Source organism: Salvelinus namaycush, chromosome 26, assembly GCF_016432855.1.
Source record: "Salvelinus namaycush isolate Seneca chromosome 26, SaNama_1.0, whole genome shotgun sequence".
In the NCBI taxonomy this organism is placed as follows: Eukaryota; Metazoa; Chordata; class Actinopteri; order Salmoniformes; family Salmonidae; genus Salvelinus; species Salvelinus namaycush.
Window position 1 is genome coordinate 31537888 of NC_052332.1, and position 21616 is coordinate 31559503.

At 44.6% G+C, this 21616-nt stretch overlaps 1 protein-coding gene across 1 annotated transcript; it reads left to right on the forward strand.

The window, feature by feature from the left end:
* The first annotated feature begins 8225 nt into the window (after nucleotides 1-8225).
* Nucleotides 8226-21102, forward strand: LOC120021073 (tumor necrosis factor ligand superfamily member 10-like). Its single transcript, XM_038964722.1, has 5 exons — nucleotides 8226-8405; nucleotides 13658-13807; nucleotides 17180-17216; nucleotides 17320-17412; nucleotides 20639-21102. The coding sequence occupies exons 1-5, from the start codon at nucleotides 8226-8228 to the stop codon at nucleotides 21100-21102; spliced, it is 924 nt and encodes a 307-aa protein (XP_038820650.1).
* Nucleotides 21103-21616: the final 514 nt, after the last annotated feature.

Sequence of the window (21616 nt, forward strand, 5' to 3'; positions counted from 1 at the left end):
TTGAATCCTGATATCCTAACTCTGACAACATTCTTGAATCCTGATATCCTAATCTCACAGCACCAATTGTTCTGTAAACACCAGAGAGAATCTCACAACATCAGGAACCATCTGTGTCATTGGTTGATAATCATGTGACTCATAGATGCTGCTGAAAGCAAGTGAAATGCAATAATCATGTGGAGTTTAACTCAAGTCGTTAACTCCTGCTCATCTCCTCTGGCGTGAACAGAGCCACATATCATATTGTATGGAGTTGCACCTAAGTTTCACCCCTGCTATGTTCCCCTAACATAAATGCAGCAACCTTGAATCATGTGGAGTTGCACCTATCCAGACTCTCATGTTTCATCTCTACCTCCTCCCTCTTCTTCACTTCTTTGTCTTCCTTCCTCACCCTCTGGATCTCATCTCCCTGCCTTGCCACCTCATTCTCCTTCCTCTCTACCTCCTCCCTCTTCTTCACTTCTTTGTCTTCCTTCCTCACCCTCTGGATCTCATCTCCCTGCATTGCCACCTCCTTCTCCTTCCTCTCTACCTCCTCCATCCTTGTCTTAATTTCTTCCTTTGCGCTCTCATCACCCTTCTCCTTTATTTTCACCATCTCTCCCTCCTTTTGTATTTTCTCCAGCAGTTTATAGAGAATATACACAGTGTCTTCATGCATTTCTGCATCTACACTCTCCTTTACTCTCTATCTCCCTGTCCATTTCTCTTCTCCAGCCCCCTCTCTCTCTCTCTCCATCTGAGGAGCTGGCTGGGAGAGAAAAGACATCTAGTGAAATGTGATCTGCTCACCAGGGTTGCTGGCAGACGGCACCACCTGCCGTTGTCCACACTGAACCCATACACTGTTCCAGGAGCACTGTACTGAGGTTGGGTGTGTTAGATACTGGGAAAGCCAACAAAAAAATGTATATATATTTATGAATCAATGAGGCAATCAATAAGTCAAACTATTCAACCCAACCAACCAACCAATCAGTCAGTCAATTAACCCAACCAATTAATCTCTGTTTGTGAGAGACACAAACACAAGCTGCCGGTTGCTATTCTATTCTTTTATATGAATTTCAGCCCAGACCAGTTTAGTGTAGTCTAGTCCAGTCTAGCCCAGTCTAGCCCACTTCAGTCTAGTCTAGTCTAGGCAGTTAAAATTAATCCCCGTTATTGACTAACAGTAAAACAGATCTAGTCAGATTTAATCACACTTGCTAACAGAGGGGACATTGTATAATTTTATAACAGTTAGCCAGATTGTTTAAGAAAATAACCCACACATGGGCCACTTGATTAGCACGAAAAATAAAATGACTAAACCTTTTTTTTTTTAAATTAGGCTACAGATAAGGATCATCTGTTGTTCTCTCTCTGGGTTTTCAGGTCGTTGGGGAAAAAAAGGAAAGAAATTAAATGTCTATACATTTTCAACTGATGAGGTCCAGCATCTAGACTTGGGTGTCACTCAGGCCAATAGGTTGCTGATAGGTTTGTGTTTTGCTCTTCATCAAGTGTTCAGTGGAAGTGACTGAGAAATCCAATTATGATGCTCCAGAATGATGACCACAGAGTGCTGGTCACAACTAGAATGAGATTATATTTCTATGGTTCTGGTACTGTCACATTGCCTAGGCCTGTGCAACACCAGTAATTCACCTATGCTTTGCCAAATGTGTCATTACTTTACTTACATGATTTGTGAAGTGTTTATGTAGGCCTTATAAAGGGCCGACGAACCATATAAAGGGCTTATGAACCGTAACATCACGTTACCATCGCTGGTGACCAACACCCCAGCCAGCGGCAGCATTATGCTGCTGTAGTAGGCTATGTAATGAGAGTTTCTGACAGTAGAGGACACTCTGTGCATTTCAAACCGTATGCCATTGACTACTTGAGACATGGAAGCCCGCTTGAAACATTATATCTGGAAAAATAGGCCTAAATCCCTCAAATCATTTAACACCAGGAATGTGTGTGTGTATTAAATCTGCAGTCGGATGCACAGCTGCAAGGTCCATAAGGCCTCTGCATACACACAATCCAGCTGTGTTGGAATAGACAGTGCCAAAGAAGGCAGTGAGGACACAGGGGGGACTGAGAATGCAGTGAAAATGCAGATTATGTTGAAAAGTCCCCACTCAACAGCCAGCACAAGTTTGAGTAGGCCTATATGATGTCTAGGGACACATAGCTCTGATTACAGTTAAGCCATTTCACCCCCACATCTCAGCTGTGACCAGACCATTGGGTCCAGCTGCAGACCTCATCTCTCAGGCCCCCTCTCTATACTGCCACCTACTGAAGACCTCATCTTTCAGGTCCCCTGTCTATATTGCCACCCACTAGACGCCTCATCTCTCAGGCCCCTCTCATCTCTTAGGTTCCCTCTCATCTCTTAGGCCCCTCTCATCTCTCAGGCCCCTCTCATCTCTTAGGTTCCCTCTCATCTCTTAGGTTCCCTCTCATCTCTTAGGTTCCCTCTCATCTCTTAGGCCCCTCTCATCTCTCAGGTCCCTCTCATCTCTCAGGCCCCTCTCCAACGCCAGAGTAAACGTCACTTTCAGGCATGGCACATGAGATGGTAGCGGAAGACTTCTTTCTGTTCAAAGGAAAACTCCACCGACAAACTATCTTTTGTTTGTTTCATTAATCCATGTGATGCAAAATCCATCATACCAGCTGTATTTCTGTATTTTGAAAGTTATATATCTTGAAAACTTCATTGCTAACATGCAAAACATTTTGGGACAATATCAACAATGGACTAATGAAACAAATACCAAAAGATAGTTTTCGGGTGGATTTTTCTTTTAAGTTAGTGTTTCATATCTATCTATCTAACTTGTACTAAGAGTTAGCTAGCTAACGTTATCTAGCTAATGTTAGCTAGTTATCTAGCTAACGTAATGTTAGCTGTGTTAGCTAGCTGCTTGGCTACAACTAGGACAACAGAAAGTGTGTATTGTAATGGTTTCAACCACCAACTGCCTGTGAGTCTCTCACACACACACAAGCATACACACGCACGCACGCACGCACGCACGCACGCACGCACGCACGCACACACACACACACACACACACACATACATTCACTTACAGTATTTACACGCACATACACATTGCACACATTTACATACAGCACTCCTGCGCTCATTCTTCCCATACATACAACCCCAGTCTACAGTATATAAACCATTTCTGCATTCCAACAACTCTACCTTAACTCCAGGCTACCCTAAAGCTGATGACCTGCCAACCCATCTCTGTCTTTGTGTTAGTTGCTGTTGAACCTGATAGTGGGCTATCACAGCCGAGCCCGGTGTGTTAACCACGTTCTGAAAAAGACCTACTGCAACATCCTAATCAAGCCAGAGAGTCTGGGGAAGTGTGTGGGATTTCAGTCTGACAATGACTGCACAACACTATACCGTCCATCTCTGGATGTTCTTTCTTTGCAACTCCAACCACCCATTTTCTTATGTGTGTGTGTGTGTTTCTATCTCTGTCCGTCTCTCTCTCTTTCGCTCGCTCTCTCTTTCGCTCTCTCTCTCTCTCTCTGTCCGTCTCTCTCTCTCTCTTTCTCTCTCTCTCTCTCTCTCTCGCTTCTTCAAATGTTTCAGTTGGGACCTGTGTGATGGCCTCACTCCTATTTTCAATAGCACACTCCTGAGGCTGCTGTGGGATACTGTTTTACTATGCAAGGGCCTACTGTTATGATTGTGAATGAAAATGCATCCTGTTATTGTGCTTAAGAGTGAGTCTGGGTCAGTATGACTTATGTTGAATTAGTTGACAGGGAGAGAGGGCCTGTGTGCCTTCTCTGCCCAGCTTGTGTGAGTGTAAATCAAATCAAAGTGTATTGGTCTCATACACAGATTTGCAGATTTTATCCGTCATTTTCGGTTACAGCTTGTAGACTTGTTTATGCGCTGCTGTATGGTTTGTTGCCAACTTTACGTTTTTTACTTTTGAATTACCGTTTTATATTTTTATTTTTTTCCCACTTTTTTCATTCAACTTTTTCACCCCGGATGCTTTATCTGGATGTGGTTCGTCAGGACCTCCACCAGCCGAAGCTAAGTAGTAACATTAACATGATGCCTTCTAATTGCAGTCGCTATACTCATAATATACAGAAGAACGATCGCCTTATGGCGAGGATAGCTGTGCTGCAAGCCCAGAAGAAGACACAATCGTTAGGCAAGGGTCATTTCAGTGTAGGAAAGGATGAAACAGCGTCTGTGCCACCAGTAAGTACAGATAGTAACGTTAGTATAAATCCCCTCGCACGGTCCCTGCAGCCGGACAACTTTCTCATGGCTTCTGGAGGGAAATGCTGTAGGAATGCTCAACCGGTGTCGCTCATTCAGTCGACAGAAACTTTCAACCGGTTTTCCCCATTAAGCAGCAAGTCGGAGTCAGAGGCCGAGCCTTCTCTGGTCTCTACTCCTCCGGTTACGGGGTCTGAGACGCCGAAGCCTCCCACCATTAGCTCTGACAAATTGAAAACTCTAGTCATTGGCAACTCCATTACCCGCAGTAATTACCCACAGACTTAAAATGAATCATTCAGCGATCGTACACTGTTTACCAGGGGGCAGGGCTACCAACATTAAGGCTAATCTGAAGATGGTGCTGGCTAAGGCTAAAACTGGCGAGCGTAGAGAGTATAGGGATATCGTTATCCACGTCGGCACCAACGATGTTAGGATGAAACAGTCAGAGGTCACCAAGCGCAACATAGCTTCAGTGTGTAAATCAGCATGTAAAATGTGTCAGCATTTGAGTAACTGTCTCTGGCCCCCTCCCAGTTAGGGGGAGTGATGAGCTCTACAGCAGGGTCTCACAACTCAATCGCTGGTTGAAACTGTTTTCTGCCCCTCCCAAAAGATAGAATTTGTAGATAATTGCTCCTCTTTATGGGACTCACCCACAAACAGGACCAAGCCTGGCCTGCTGAGGAGTGACGGACTCCATCCTAGCTTAAGGGGGGGATCTCATCTTATCTACGAACATAGACAGGGCTCTAACTCCCCTAACTCCACAATGAGATAGGGTGCAGGCCAGTCAGCAGGCTGTTAGCCAGCCTGCCAGCTTAGTGGAGTCTGCCACTAGCACGGTCAGTGTAGTCAGCTCAGCTATCCCCATTGAGACCGTGTCTGTGCCTCGATCTAGGTTGGGCAAAACTAAACATGGCGGTGTTTGCCTTAGCAATCTCACTGGAATAAAGACCTCCTCCATTCCTGCCACTATTGAAAGAGATTGTGATATCTCACATCTCAAAATAGGGTACTACTTAATGTTAGATCCCTCACTTTCAAGGCAGTTATAGTCAATGAACTAATCACTGATCATAATCTTGATGTGATTGGCCTGACTGAAACATGGCTTAAGCCTGATGAATTTACTGTGTTAAATGAGGCCTCTCCTCCTGGTTACACTAGTGACCATATCCCCCACGCATCCCGCAAAGGCGGAGGTGTTGCTAACATTTACGATAGAAAATGTCAATTCCCCCAAAAATTACTGTTTTCGTATTTTGAGCTTGTAGTCATGAAATCTATGCAGCCTACTCAATCACTTTTAATAGCTACTTTTTACAGGCCTCCGGGGCCATATACAGCGTTCCTCACTGAGTTCCCTGAATTCCTATTGGACCTTGTAGTCATGGCAGATAATATTCCAATTTTTGGTGACTTTAATATTTACATGGAAAAGTCCACAGACCCACTCCAAAAGGCTTTCGGAGCCATCATCGACTCAGTGGGTTTTGTCCAATATGTCTCCGGACCTACTCACTGCCACAGTCACACTCGGGGCCTAGTTTTGTCCTGTGGAATAAATGTTGTGGATCTTAATGTTTTTCCTCACAATCCTGGACTATCGGACCACCATTTTATTACGTTTGCAATCGCAATAAATAATCTGCTCAGACCCCAACCAAGGATCATCAAAAGCCGTGCTATAAATTCTCGGACAACCCAAAGATTCCTAGATGCCGTTCCAGACTCCCTCCACCTACCCAAGGACGTCAGAATACCAAAATCAGTTAACCACCTAACTGAGGAACTCAATTTAACCTTGCGTAATACCCTAGATGCAGTCGCAACCCTAAAAACTAAAAAGAATTGTCATAAGAAACTAGCTCTCTGGTATACAGAAAATACCTGAGCTCTGAAGCAAGCTTCCAGAAAATTGGAATGTAAATGGTACTACACCAAACTGGAAGTCTTCCGACTAGCTTGGAAAGACAGTACCGTGCAGTATCGAAGAGCCCTCACTGCTGCTCGATCATCCTATTTTTCCAACTCAATTGAGGAAAATAAGAACAATCCAAAATGTATTTTTGATACTGTCGCAAAGCTAACTCTACTGACTCTGAAAAACACCAAAATAAAGATGCCCAGGGTCCCTGCTCATCTGCGTGAACGTGCCTTAGGCATGCTGCAAGGAGGCATGAGGACTGCAGATGTGGCCAGGGCAATAAATTGCCATGTTCGTACTAAGACAGCGCTACAGGGAGACAGGACGGACAGCTGATCCTCCTCGCAGTGGCAGACCACGTGTAACAACACCTGCACAGGATCAGTACATCCAAACATCAGGTTAAAACACTGCAGAGGTAGGCCTATGGATACACAGTATAATAAAATCTGAGCCGTCTATGTCCAATATGAACTGGGCGAGGGGAGATGTCTATGTCCAATATGAACTGGGTGAGGGGAGCTGTCAGCCTTTTCATATTTCCAAACTATGCTACGCACCAGCCTCTACGACCAGAACCATGTCATGTGCACGAGAGGAGAGATTCTTTCGGCAGTCAGTCAGAAATGTTGACATAGAACCTACAGTCTTAAAGAGAAAGGTAGGCTTAGTTAAAATATATAATTCCCGGCAGGAGTCATCTAGAACACATCTTCATCTTCCAGGATTGCCATAGGACTGAACTCTCTGTCAGACAGGATTGCCATAGGACTGAACTCTCTGTCAGACAGGATTGCCATAGGACTGAACTCTCTGTCAGACAGGATTGCCATAGGACTGAACTCTCTGTCAGACAGGATTGCCATAGGACTGAACTCTCTGTCACAGGATTGCCATAGGACTGAACTCTCTGTCAGACAGGATTGCCATAGGACTGAACTCTCTGTCAAACAGGATTGCCATAGGACTGAACTCTCTGTCAAACAGGATTGCCATAGGACTGAACTCTCTGTCAGACAGGATTGCCATAGGACTGAACTCTCTGTCAGACAGGATTATTGTCATCATCCAACATAATTCATAATATTTCAATAATGCAAAATATGTTTAAATTCATTGTCTCCCAAATAGAATGAAATAAACAAGTAAATTAAACAAATTGGGATAGTGACACGAGCAGCATTCCATGAACTAAAATACATAAATAATGATTATAAAGCAGCAACAATAGGCTATTTCTATTCAGGTAGACAAATCAAAATGAAGTTTAAAAAAACGGCTGCTACTGTGACCCGTAGAATGAGGAAGTAGTCAGGAGCCAATGAAATGATAAGCATTCAGGAGCCAATTGAAAGAGGGGGTTCGTTTTCCCTGTGCGGTTCATCAGAGGGGCCTGAGAGATGAGGGGAAGGGCCTGAGAGATGAGGTCTCCAGTAGGTGTCAGTATAGAGAGGGGCCTGAGAGATGACGGTCCTGAAAGATGAGGTCTGCAGCTAGAATCTACTGGACCAGTGAGGAAACTGGGGGCTGCCAGTTTGGTTTGTGGACAGACAAAATGTCTTCTTCTCACTCTGAGGGAATGTGAGCCTTTGAGTGTTACAAATAAAGCTCAATATCAATAACCTACTGAACACGTAGGACCACAAAAACAGGCTACATTTTAGATGAACACAAATCAAGCATCAATAAACCAACCATGTCAAACTTAGCCTACCTATTTGCAAAAAGCAGATCCAAACATATAGCATTAGAGCCAACTAAAATAGTGAGGTTGACTGTTCAAATTAGAAAACCGAGTACTTGTAGCAGGCTTTAGGCTACAGAATCTTCCACGGGAGATTAGTATACAAACGCTCAGGGAAAAAAGCGCCCTTGTGTTCGGCAAAACAATGACACGTGGGCGATGTTGAATTTGGACAGTTTAGCCCTTGCAGCCCTCCCACTCAACAGAGAAAATATTGACAGTGTTATGGATGACGGAGTTGGTGCCCCCCCCTCATCCACCAATTGTATTTTATGGCAACTCGAGATCAATTCAGACCTGTCGTTGAACAAAGACATATCATGGCCGCATCAAACAGCCGACGAGACGTCCAGTCAAAGTTATGGGTCCCAATGATCGTTATTGTCGTGGTTGTACTGCAAGTAGCTTCGACAACTGGACTCCTCGTCTTCTTGAACATGTCAGTTGCTCAGGTAAGGCGTTTTCTTTTACAAAACAGCTGATGTTCGCATGACAACCAGAAAACTTCTGTTTAGGCTCTCCTTTTCCAGCTCACAGTTGGTTCTCCAGTCAGGAAAGTTATGCCAACACATTCAGAGTACATGCATAAAAAAAACATTTACTAAGTATGTAGTTGCCTATATAGTCTTCTTGAGGTGATGCAAATCAGTCTGCCAATAAAATAACACGTATCTAATAATTAAGAGTATATGAACTAACTACCCTATATAAACCTGTTACAAATACTCTAAAAAGCAGTATTCTAGCTACAGATAATAAATACATATACAGTAGGCTACATTATTCTTCACCTCCTAATCAGAACTATAATGCGTACTTCCAAAGACAGTACACTTTCCCATTTAGATTGTATGATATCTGCTGATTAAAAGTGGAATCTGTCTACATAAAGTATCAGCATACACTGAAGACGTTGTAATTGGATGTAGATTAATATGACTGTAATAATCAATGTAGTCTGGAGCTGTCAGGTCTAATCAGTGTACTAATTACATGGGTCAAATTCTCCTCTTTCTATAGTCTGGCATGGGATTGTTTGTTACAATGATGGCAGAGCCTGTTAGCAGCACAAACAAAGAGCCAGTGAGTCACTAATATGAGTCTGGGGTCGAAGAAACAAACCCAAAGTAACCACATCCCTCAGGAAATAAAACACTCACATTGGAAGTAACAATTAAAGTTTATGAAACTGCTAGTCACCAGGCAAATACTAGTTGAGAGGGAAGGGATTTGTAATTCACTGCAACTCAATGCTATGTCAAACTTTATCATAAGTTCTGACTAACAATGCATTAAGTATTGTACAAAGTTACAAAAGCTGCCAAGTTGAGTCAGCAAAGTTCTGTAGAGGTGTTGGCAATGGGGGCATGGAAAGGTGTTGTTTCACTTGCACCCAAGCAGAGCGATCAAATCATGTACATGACTGATCTTGTACTGCATTACTTATAAAAACAAAAACAAGTTTCTGGGAATGTTTGCCATTTGTTGTTATCGTGTTGGAAAAAGTACAACTGCAGCAGTGTGACTAACAGCACAGCATACGTCAATACAGTTGAAGTCGGAAGTTTACATACTTAGGTTGGAGTCATTAAAACTCGTTTTTCAACCACTCCACAAATGTCTTGTTAACAAACTATCGTTTTGGCAAGTCGGTTAGGACATCTACTTTGTGCATGACACGGGTAATTTCTCCCAAAATTGTTTACAGACAGATTATTTCACTTATATCAGATAATTCACTGTATCACAATTCCAGTGGGTCAGAAGTTTACATACACTAAGTTGACTGTGCCTTTAAAACAGCTTGGAAAATTCCAGAAAATTATGTCATGGCTTTAGAAGCTTCCGATAGGCTAATTGACATAATTTGAGTCAATTGGAGGTGTACCTATGGTTGTATTTCAAGGCCTACCTTCAAACTCAGTGCCTCTTTGCTTGACATCACGGCAAAATCAAAAGAAATCAGCCAATACCTCAGAAAAAAAAATAGACCTCCACAAGTCTGGTTCATCCTTGGGAGCAATTTCCAAACGCCTGAAGGCACCACGTTCATCTGTACAAACAATAGTACGCAAGTATAAACACCATGGGACCATGCTGTCTCCTAGAGATGAACGTACTTTGGTGCGAAAAGTGCAAATCAATCCCAGAACAACAACAAAGGAACCTGTGAAGATGCTGGAGGAAACGGGTACAAAAGTATCTATATCCACAGTAAAACGAGTCCTATATCGACATAACCTGAAAGGCCCGCTCAGCAAGGAAGAAGCCACTGCTCCAAACCCACCATAAAAAATCCAGACTACGGTTTGCAACTGCACATGGGGACAAAGATTGTACTTTTTGGAGAAATGTCCTCTGGTTTGATGAAACAAAAATAGAACTGTTTGGCCATAATGACCATCATTATGTTTGGAGGAAAAAGGGGGAGGCTTGTAAGCGAAAGAACACCTGTCACGATCGTCATAATAAGCGGACCAAGGCGCAGCGGGATATGAGTACATCTTCTTTTAATAGAGATGACGAAACACGAAAACGAACACTTTTACAAAAAAACAAAACAACAAACGACGTGAAGCTACAAACGTTAGTGCATACACAAGCTACAAACGTTAAACATAGATAATTACCTACAAACACCTAAAGCCTATGGCTGCCTTAAATATGGCTCCCAATCAGAGACAACAATAAACAGCTGTCTCTGATTGAGAACCAAATCAGGCAATCATAGACTTTCCTAAACACCTACACTGAACACAACCCCATACATACTACAAAACCCCCTAAACAATACACACACCCTAAACTAGACAAAACACACAAACATCCCCCATGTCACACCCTGACCTAACTAAACTAATAAAGAAAATCAATATAACAAAGGCCAGGGTGTGACAGTACCCCCCCCCCCCCAAAGGTGCGGACTCCGGCCGCAAAACCTGACACAGAAGGGGAGGGTCCGGGTGGGCCTTCCTATGGTGGCGGCTCGGGTGCGGGACGTGGACCCCCCTCCACCATAGTCACTACCCGCTTTGGTGGCGCCTCTGGAACGGCGAGTCCCGGACTGATTACCATCCCATAGGGCGCCACTGGACGGAGGGGCAGCTCCGGACTGAGGGGCAGCTCCGGACTGAGGGGCAGCTCCGGACTGAGGGGCAGCTCATGACTGAGGGGCAGCTCATGACTGGCAGATGGCTCTGGCGGATCCTGGCTGACTGGCTCTGGCGGATCCTGGCTGGCTGGCGGATCCTGGCTGGCTGGCGGATCCTGGCTGGCTGACGGCTCTGGCTGGTCATGGCTGGCTGACGGCTCTGGCTGGTCATGGCTGGCTGACGGCTCTGGCTGGTCATGGCTGGCTGACGGCTCTGGCTGGTCATGGCTGGCTGACGGCTCTGGCTGGTCATGGCTGGCGGACAGCTCTGGCTGGTCATGGCTGGCGGACGGCTCTGGCTGGTCATGGCTGGCGGACGGCTCTGGCTGGTCATGGCTGGCGGACGGCTCTGGCAGATCCTGTCTGGCGGACGGCTCTGGCTGATCCTGTCTGGCGGACGGCTCTGGCTGATCCTGTCTGGCGGACGGCTCTGGCTGATCGTGTCTGGCGGACGGCTCTGGCTGATCCTGTCTGGCGGATGGCTCTAGCGGCTCGGGACAGACGGGCAGCTCTGACGGCTCGGGACAGACGGGCAGCTCTGACGGCTCGGGACAGACGGGCAGCTCTGACGGCTCGGGACAGACGGGCAGCTCTGACGGCTCGGGACAGACGGGCAGCTCTGACGGCTCTGGGCAGACGGACAGTGCAGGCGGCACTGGGCAGACGGCAGACTCTGGCCGGCTGAGGCGCACAGTAGGCCTGGTGCGTGGTACCGGAACTGGAGGTACCGGGCTGAGGACACGCACCTCAAGGCTAGTGCGGGGAGAAGGAACAGGGCATACTGGACCCTGGAGACGCACATTAGGCCTAGTGCGGGGTGCCGGAACTGGTGGTACCGGGCTGGGGACACGCATCTCAGGGCTAGTGAGGGGAGCAGCAACAGGATACACAGGACTCTGGAGACGCACAGGAAGCCTGATGCGTGGTGTAGGCACTGGTGGTACTGGGCTGGGACGAGGAGGTGGCGCCGGAAATACCGGACCGTGCAGGCGTACTGGCTCCCTTGAGCACTGAGCCTGCCCAACCTTACCTGGTTGTATGCTCCCCATCGCCCGACCAGTGCGGGGAGGTGGAATAACCCGCACCGGGCTATGTAGGCGAACCGGGGACACCATGCGTAAGGCTGGTGCCATGTAAGCCGGCCCGAGGAGACGCACTGGAGACCAGACGCGTTGAGCCGGCTTCATGGCACCTGGCTCAATACTCAATCTAGCCCGGCCGATACGAGGAGCTGGTATGTACCGCACCGGGCTATGCACACGTACAGGAGACACCATGCGCTCTACTGCGTAACACGGTGTCTGCCCGTACTCTCGCTCTCCACGGTAAGTACAGGGAGTAGGCGCAGGTCTCCTACCTGACTTCGCCACACTCCCTTTTAGCCCCCCCCCCCAAGAAATTGTTTGGGCTGACTCACAGGCTTCCTACCGCGTCGTCGTGCTGCCTCCATTCGCCCGGTATCCCTCCTCGCACTGCGCCAGAGAATCCCAGGCGGCCTCCGGCATTCGCCCTGGGTCGATCGCCCACCTGTCGATCTCCTCCCACGTAGTGTAGCCCAGATCCTGCTCCCATTGCCATAAATCCTGTGTAGGTGGGTCCTGTTGCTGTTTCACACGCTGCTTGGTCCTGGGTTGGTGGGTAATTCTGTCACGATCGTCATAATAAGCGGACCAAGGCGCAGCGGGATATGAGTACATCTTCTTTTAATAGAGATGACGAAACACGAAAACGAACACTTTTACAAAAAAAACAAAACAACAAACGACCGTGAAGCTACAAACGTTAGTGCATACACAAGCTACAAACGTTAAACATAGATAATTACCCACAAACACCTAAAGCCTATGGCTGCCTTAAATATGGCTCCCAATCAGAGACAACAATAAACAGCTGTCTCTGATTGAGAACCAAATCAGGCAACCATAGACTTTCCTAAACACCTACACTGAACACAACCCCATACATACTACAAAACCCCCTAAACAATACACACACCCTAAACTAGACAAAACACACAAACATCCCCCATGTCACACCCTGACCTAACTAAACTAATAAAGAAAATCAATATAACAAAGGCCAGGGTGTGACAACACCACCCATACCGTGAAGCACGGGGGTGGCAGTATCATCATGTGGGGGTGCTTTGCTGCAGGAGGGACTGGTGCACTTCACAAAATAGATGGCGTCATGAGAAGGAAAATGATGTGGATATATTGAAGCAAAAAGACATCAGTCAGGAAGTATTTATATATAGTATATATAGTATTTAAATAGTATATATAAATATATAATATATAGTAATTTTTTATATATATAGTATTTATGAAAAGCAGCACGCTCTTTCTGGTCTGTGCCATCAAGCCTGTTAGTTAATCCTTTGAAAATAGAACAATAATATTTCAAAGAATTACATCACAGATGTTATGGCGATACTAGGTCTATATTTTTATGGGTGAAACCCAAAACAAAGTAGTTGCATCCTTGTCCTCTAATACAGATACAGACAAAGATGCCTACTTATCCCTGTCCTGTGTGGGTTGTGCTGTGCAGGTGAGGAGTCAAGGGGTGGCTGAGGAGTTACGTTGCCTGGGGCTCCTTAATGCCCTGGAGAAAGACCAGGAGATACCGGAGTCTCTGGTTCAACTGTTTGGGGAGCCCTGCATCAAACTGGCCCAGGGAATAAGGGCCTATGTCACCAAGGTGGGTACCACCTGCTGTTTGATGCCGCCATGATGTATGTCTTTGTTCAACGACAGGTTTGAATTGATCTGAGTTGCCGTTAAAGCCCGCCCACTGGGCCAGACGTCAATTCAACGTCTGTTCCACGTTGGTTCAGCGTAATTCCATTGAAATGACGAGGAAACATGGATTCAACCAGTGTGTGCCCAGTGGGCAATCTAATTCTTGGATGAGGGGAGCACTCACTCCGTCATCCATAATGTGTTTGAGTGGGAGGGCTGCAGGAGCTTAACTGTCAATGTCTCATTTACACAGTCATCGTTTTTTACATGAACGTTTGTTCATTACAAACTATTGAAATACCGACGATGTTTGTAGAAGTACTACATACACATGGTTATGGAATTCTTAACAAGGGAGATAGTTATTATAGCATTCACTTTTGCCTTACTCGTAACATGCTGTATTGACTTTTCTGATCTCAGAGCTTAGTCCAGTGATGGAATTCTTCAGAACCTTAAGTACATCAGCTTCCTCTCTGATGCATCACCCTCATCAGCATGGTTGTTTATGGAGGTCTAACCTCAGCTTAAACCCAAATATCAGACAAAGCAATGGTCCACATTGCATCATACTCAATTCTCTAGTTTACTCTTACGAAAAACCACATGAATTTCACGTGATCTTTAAAAAAAAAAAAATGTTTTATTTATTTAACTTTTCTAGGCAAGTCAGTTAAGGACAAATTCTTGCAGCACTAATTAGGTAAAGCTGTAAGAATCATCCGTTATGGTCTCTTTCTGTCATACACATTAAAAAAAATGGAATCAAATCAAACTTTATTTGTCACGTGCCGAATACAACAAGTGTAGACTTTACCGTGAAATGCTTACTTACAAGCCCTTAACCAATAGTGCAGTTCAAGAAGAGTTAAGAAAAGATTTACCAAGTAGACTAAAATAAAAAGTAACACAATAAGAATAACAATAACGAGGCTATATACGGGAGGCACCGGTACCAAATCAGTGTACGGGGGTACAGGCTAGTTGAGGTAATCTGTACATGTAGGTGGGGGCGACATGACTATGCATAGATAACAAACAAACAGCGAGTCGCAGCAGTGTACAAAAGGGAGGGGAGTCAGTCAATGTAAATTGTCCGGTGGCGATTTTATGAATTGTTCAGCAGTCTTATGGCTTGGGGGTAGAAGCTGTTGAGGAGCCTTTTGGTCCTAGACTTGGCGCTCTGGTACCGCTTGCCGTGCGGTAGCAGAGAAAACAGTCTATAACTTGGGTGACTGGAGTCTCTGACAATTTTTTGGCCTTTCCTCTGACACCGCCTATTATATAGGTCCTGGATGGCAGGAAGCTACCGTTCAAAAGTTTGGGGTCACTTAGAAATGTCTGTGTTTTTGAAAGAAAATAAAAACAATTGTCCATTAAAGTAACATCAAATTGATCAGAAATACAGTAGATGGAGACATTGTTAATGTTGTAAATGACTATTGTAGCTGTAAACGGCAGATTTTTCATGGAATATCTACATAGGCGTACAGAGGCCCATTATCAGCAACCATCACTGCTGTGTTCCAATGGCACGTTCTGTTAGCTAATCAAACTTTATAATTTTAAAAGGCTAATTGATCATTAAAAAACCCTTTTGCAATTATGTTAGCACAGCTGAAAACTGATGTTCTGATCTAAAGAAGTTGTACAGAAGCAATACAACTGGCCTTCTTTAGACTAGTTGAGTATCTGGAGCATCAGCACTTGTGGGTTCGATTACAGGCTCAAAATGGACAGAAACAAAATAACTTTCTTCTGAAACTCGTCAGTCTATTCTTGTTCTGAGAAATGAAGGCTATTCCATGCGAGAAATTGCCAAGAAACTGAAGATCTCGTACAATGCTGTGTACTACTCCCTTCACAGAACAGCGCAAACTGTCTCTAACCAGAATAGAAAGAGGAGTGGGAGGCCCCGGTGCACAACTGAGCAATAGGACAAGTACATTTGATTGTCTAGTTTGAGAAACAGATGCCTCACAAGTCCTCAACTGGCAGCTTCATTAAATAGTACCTGCAAAACACCAGTCTCAACGTCAACTGTGAAGGGTCGACTCCGGGACGCTGGCCTTCTAGGTAGGGTTGCAAAGAAAAAGCCATATCTCAGACTGGCCAATAAAAAGAAAAGATTAAGATGGGCAAAAGAACACAGACACTGGACAGAGTAAGATTGGAAAAAAGTGTTATGGACAGACTAATTAAGTTTGAGGTGTTCGGATCAGGAAGAAGAATATTTCATGAGACGCAGAAAAAATGTAAAGATGCTGGTGGAGTGCTTGACGCCATCTGTCAAGCATGGTGGAGCTAATGTGATGGTCTATGGGTGCTTTGGTGGTGGTAAAGTGGGAGATTTGTACAGGGTAAAAGGGATCTTGAAGAAGGAAGGCTATCACTCCATTTCGCAATGCCATGCTATACCCTGTGGACGGCCCTTAATTGGAGCCAATTTCCTCCTACAACAGGACAATGACCCAAAGCACAGCTCCAAATTATGCAAGAACTATTTAGGGAATAAGCAGTCAGCTGGTATTCTGTCTATAATGGAGTGGCCAGCACGGTCACCGGATCTCAACCCTATTGAGCTGTTGTGGGAGTAGCTTGACCGTATGGTACGTAAGAAGTGCCCATCAAGCCAATCCAACATGTGGGAGGTGCTTCAGGAAGCATGGGGTGAAATCTCTTCAGATTACCTCAAGAAATTGACAACTAGAATGCCAAAGGTCTGCAGGGCTGTCATTTCTGCAAATCGAGGTTTCTTTTACGAAAGCAAAGTTTGAAGGACACAATTATTATTTAAATAAAAAATCATTATTTATAACCTTGTCAACATCTTGACTATATTTCCTATTCATTTTGCAACTCATTTCATGTATGTTTTCATGGAAAACAAGGACATTTCTTAGTGACCCCAAACTTTTGAACGGTAGTGTATATCCTGATCAAGGGGTGAGTGGGAGTAGCATTTGAGAGTGCATGGTGATTCATCTTCAAAGAGCACAGCTGTTTTTCATTATTTCAGTTGAAAAACGAATTGAGGCAGTCGCACATCTGGTCTGTCTCCTCCTTGTGTTTTTCCATTAAATCTAGGGAGTGAGATAATTTACTGGGATGTGTCCAGGTCCCAATAAAATGTGTACCCTCTCGACTTTGTCAAAAGAGCTTGTAAAAAAAAGAATTGTGTTCAGCATGAAATTGGAATTACAAAGAATTGGATTGCTCAAGAAGAATGCTGCACTGCATGTCATAGATAGGCTGTACTATACTCAATCCTATGCTGTGTGTTCACTATTGAGCTCTATGCCACATCTTAAAAAGGTTTTTTGTCTTTCAGGTGACAGAAAATATTATTTCAAAACACGCCGTTCCAGGTAATCATCCATCCATCAGTCATCATCATCATTATAGCATATCTTATCTATCTAATATCCACTCCTGGTGCTACTGTTCTCTCACTGCTATGCTCCTTTTCAGAGCCCAGTGCCCAGCCCAGAACCAAGCCCGTCAGTTCTGCAGGGCATCAGAAGCCCTCTGCTCACCTCACACTCCGAGACAGTAGCTTACAAGGTATGGGAGACTAGTATGTTTGTGCTTGCTTGTTCTTTTGGTGGGACATTCAGTTGTTTTGATTTTGTTTAATCTAATGTAATCTAATGTTTTTATGCTGGGATAAAATTGCAGAATGTCAGTCAATTTCAACAGTATAGCTTTAAAAACACTCAAACATCTGCAGGGCCAGCTCTATCCTTTTGGGGGCCCTAAGCAATTTGATTGGGTCGCACCCCAACTCACAGCAAATATTTTGGTGGTATCCCTCTTGACGGTGTAGTGAAATATTTAAGTTTTAGTTAATTTCATGCAAATCTACACATTTTTCCATGGAACGTAGAGAAAATATTGCAGTTTTAAGTACGTTTTCTGCAATTCTACACATTTTGCCATGGATCGGAATGAAAACCTTGCAATTTTATTGCAAATTTCCTGCAATTCTACACATTCTTTAATGACTTATACCATGTTAATATGATTAATGTGTGAGAATGACTTAGAAAATCAATGTGGGCCCGGTCGGTATCTGGCCGATTACTACAAGTTTAGATAGCTGGCTAGACTAACTACCAGTCTAACGTTGTTAGCTGACATGGCCAATTGAGTGACTGTCAGTGACTGACATAACAAGAGAAAAACTGCTGATGCACATCCAAATTTAAAAAAAATTACATACTATTCTTACTCTCAATTGTAAGTTGAGACCCTGACTAATTTCTTTAAAATATTTATTTTAACGTCCGGGGGTCCGAAGCGACCGCTTATGCCTGGAACCGAACCTGAACATCTTCAAAGACTATCTGAGCAAATAAAGGCGTTGCATCGCTCATCTCTGAAACCAATTCACTGAAACTATGTCATGATTTCACATAAACCTCAGACTTCACATACAGGGCGCTGTTTTCATATTCAGATCACCAGAAATCTCTGATCATGTATCCAGGAACGCAGTAATGTTGTCCTCATTAACAAATACGTCAGAATAGCAATACTTATTTGTTTCTTGACTGATTTTTTGCTTGCTGCTTTCTCTTTCTCCTATCCATCCACCTTAATGCTGTTTCCCTACTGCACAGATTTCGCCAAAGTTAAAGGAATCCAATTACCTACAGTGCCTTGTAAAAGTATTCATCCCCCTTGGCGTTTTTCCATTTTTTTTGCATTACAACCTGTAATTTAAATGTATTTTTATTTGGATTTCATTTAATGGACATACACAAAATAGTCCAAATTGGTGAAGTGAAATGAAAAAAAGAACTTGTTTAAAAAAAAAAAAAAAAAAAAAGTGGTGCGTGCATATGTATTCACCCCCTTTGCTATCAAGTCCCGAAATAAGATCTGGAAGCAACCAATTACCTTCAGAAGTCACATAATTAGTTAAATAAAGTCCATCGGTGTGCAATCTAAGTGTCACATGATCTCAATGTATATACCTGTTCTGAAAGACCCCAGAGTCTGCAACACCACTAAGCAAGGGGCACCACCAAGCACACAGCACCACGAAGACCAAGGAGCTCTCCAAACAGGTCAGGGACAAAGTTGTGGAGAAGTACAGATCAGAGTTAAGTTATGAAAAATATCAGAAACTTTTAACATCCCACAGAGCACCATTAAATTCATTATTAAAAAATGGAAAGAATGGGTTCGCGCCCAGGCTCTGTCGCAGCCGGCCGCAACCGGGAGGTCCGTGGGGCGACGCACAATTGGCCTAGCGTCGTCCGGGTTAGGGAGGGTTTGGCCGGTAGGGATATCCTTGTCTCATCGCGCTCCAGCGACTCCTGTGGCGGGCCGGGCGCAGTGTGCGCTAACCAAGGGGGCCAGGTGCACGGTGTTTCCTCCGACACATTGGTGCGGCTGGCTTCCGGGTTGGAGGCGCGCTGTGTTAAGCAGTGCGGCTTGGTTGGGTTGTGCTTCGGAGGACGCATGGCTTTCGACCTTCGTCTCTCCCGAGCCCGTACGGGAGTTGTAGCGATGAGACAAGATAGTAATTACTAGCGATTGGATACCACGAAAATTGGGGAGAAAAAGGGGTAAAAATAAAAAATAAAAATAAAAATGGAAAGAATATGGTACCACAACAAACCTGCCAAGAGAGGGCCACCCACCAAAATTTACAGACCAGGCAAGGAGGACATTAATCAGAGAGGCAACAAAGATACCAAAGATAACCCTGAAGGAGCTGCAAAGCTCCACAGCAGAGATTGGAGTATCTGTCCATAGGACCACTTTAAGTTGTACACTCCACAGAGCTGGGCTTTACAGAAGAGTGGCCAGAAAAAAAGCCATTGCTTAAAGAAAAAACTGTTTGGTGTTCACCAAAAGGCATGTGGGAGACTCCCCAAACATATGGAAGAAGCAACTCTGGTCAGATGAGACTAAAATTGTTTTTTTTTGCCATCAAGGAAAACGCTTTGTCTGGCGCAAACCCAACACCTCATCACCCCGATAACACCATCCCCACAGTAAAGCATGGTGGAGGCAGCATCAACACATCTGTGGGGATGTTTTTCATCGGCAGGGACTGGGAAACTGGTCAGAATTGAAGGAATGATGGATGGGGCTAAATACAGGGAAATTCTTGAGGGAAACCTGTTTCACCTTCCAGCAGGACAACGACCCTAAGCATACTGCTAAAGCAACATTCGAGTGGTTTAAGGGGAAACATTTAAATGTCTTGGAATGGGCTAGTCAAAGCCCACACATAAATCCAATTGAGAATCTGTGATATGACTTAAAGATTGCTGTACACCAGCGGAACCCATCCAACTTGAAGGAGCTGGATCAGTTTTGCCTTGAAGAATGGGAAAAAATCCCAGTGGCTAGATGTGCCAAGCTTATAGAGACATACCCCAAGAGACTTGCAGCTGTAATTGCTGCAAAAGGTGGCTCTACAAAGTATTGACTTTGGGGGGTGAATAGTTATGCACGCTCAAGTGTTCAGTTTCTTTGTCTTATTGTTTGTTTCAGAAGATAAAATATTTTGCATCTTCAAAGTGGTAGGCATGTTGTGTAAATCAAATGATACAAACCCCCTTAAAATGATACAAACCCCCCAAAAATCTATTTTAGTTCCAGGTTGTAAGGCAACAAAATAGGAGAAATGCCAAGGGGTGTGAATACTTTCGCAAGCCACTGTATAGGCCGACTCATCTTCGACTCATCTCATCTCTCATCTTACATCTACAGTAGTAATGCTTTGAATGGACTGTCTGTAGTGAAATATCTTCCTTTGTCCTCCTTATAGGCCCTATATCCCTGGCCCCTCAGAAAGACCTGCATCAGTCCTGCCGCCACCCGGTCCGGTCCTGGGGCAACCAGAGTTTCGGCTCCCATCTCCACAACATGACCCTGTCTCATGGACGCCTACGCATCCCCCGGTCCGGACGTTATTACTTGTATGCCCAGGTGTACTTCCGCTATCCCTCCCTCACCCACGAGGGGGGTAACCACCATGGGGGCACCTCCAGCTACCAGCTGGTCCAGTGTGTTTACAAGAAGACGTCATACGCCAAGCCCCTTCAGTTGCTGAAGGGGGTGGGCACCAAGTGCTGGGCGCCTGACACAGAGTATGCCCTCCACTCTGTCTACCAGGGAGGCCTGTTTGAGCTGAGGGCCGGGGATGAGATCTTTGTTTCTGTGTCGTCGCCTACAGCCGTGCACGCAGAGGACTCATCCAGCTATTTTGGGGCATTCCGATTTGACCCATGAGCATGGAGGTTAAGGAGGGAAAAAGCTCTCTCACACAAGAGAATACTAAACATGTACTGTACATAGACTACAAATCACCATGGTTCTGACATAGCCAGCCACAGACTGGTGCACAGGCCATTAATAAAACTGGCTCACAGATGGCTACATTAGAACTATATATTTGAATAGAGTGGTGCGGACTAATTGGCATCCCGCTTTGGTACTGTAGCACAATCACAAATAAGAATCTTCAGCACTGAGAGGGATAGTGGAAATGCATAAGACTAAGTAATGTGTGAATTCTTCGATATACAGTATGGCATGCAGCACTACCAACTACCAACGATAACTATAGCTCTGGTGTCCATATGGAACCACTCTTCAGCCCTGATCTCTCTAGACATACCGGTTGCTTCCCACAATGTACTTGTTGCCCTAGGTCTGGGATTTCCAAGACTAGCTCTGATGTGACCTGAAACTTGCACTAAATTTGATTTAAATTTTAACATTTGTTTTTGATTTAAACAAGCAC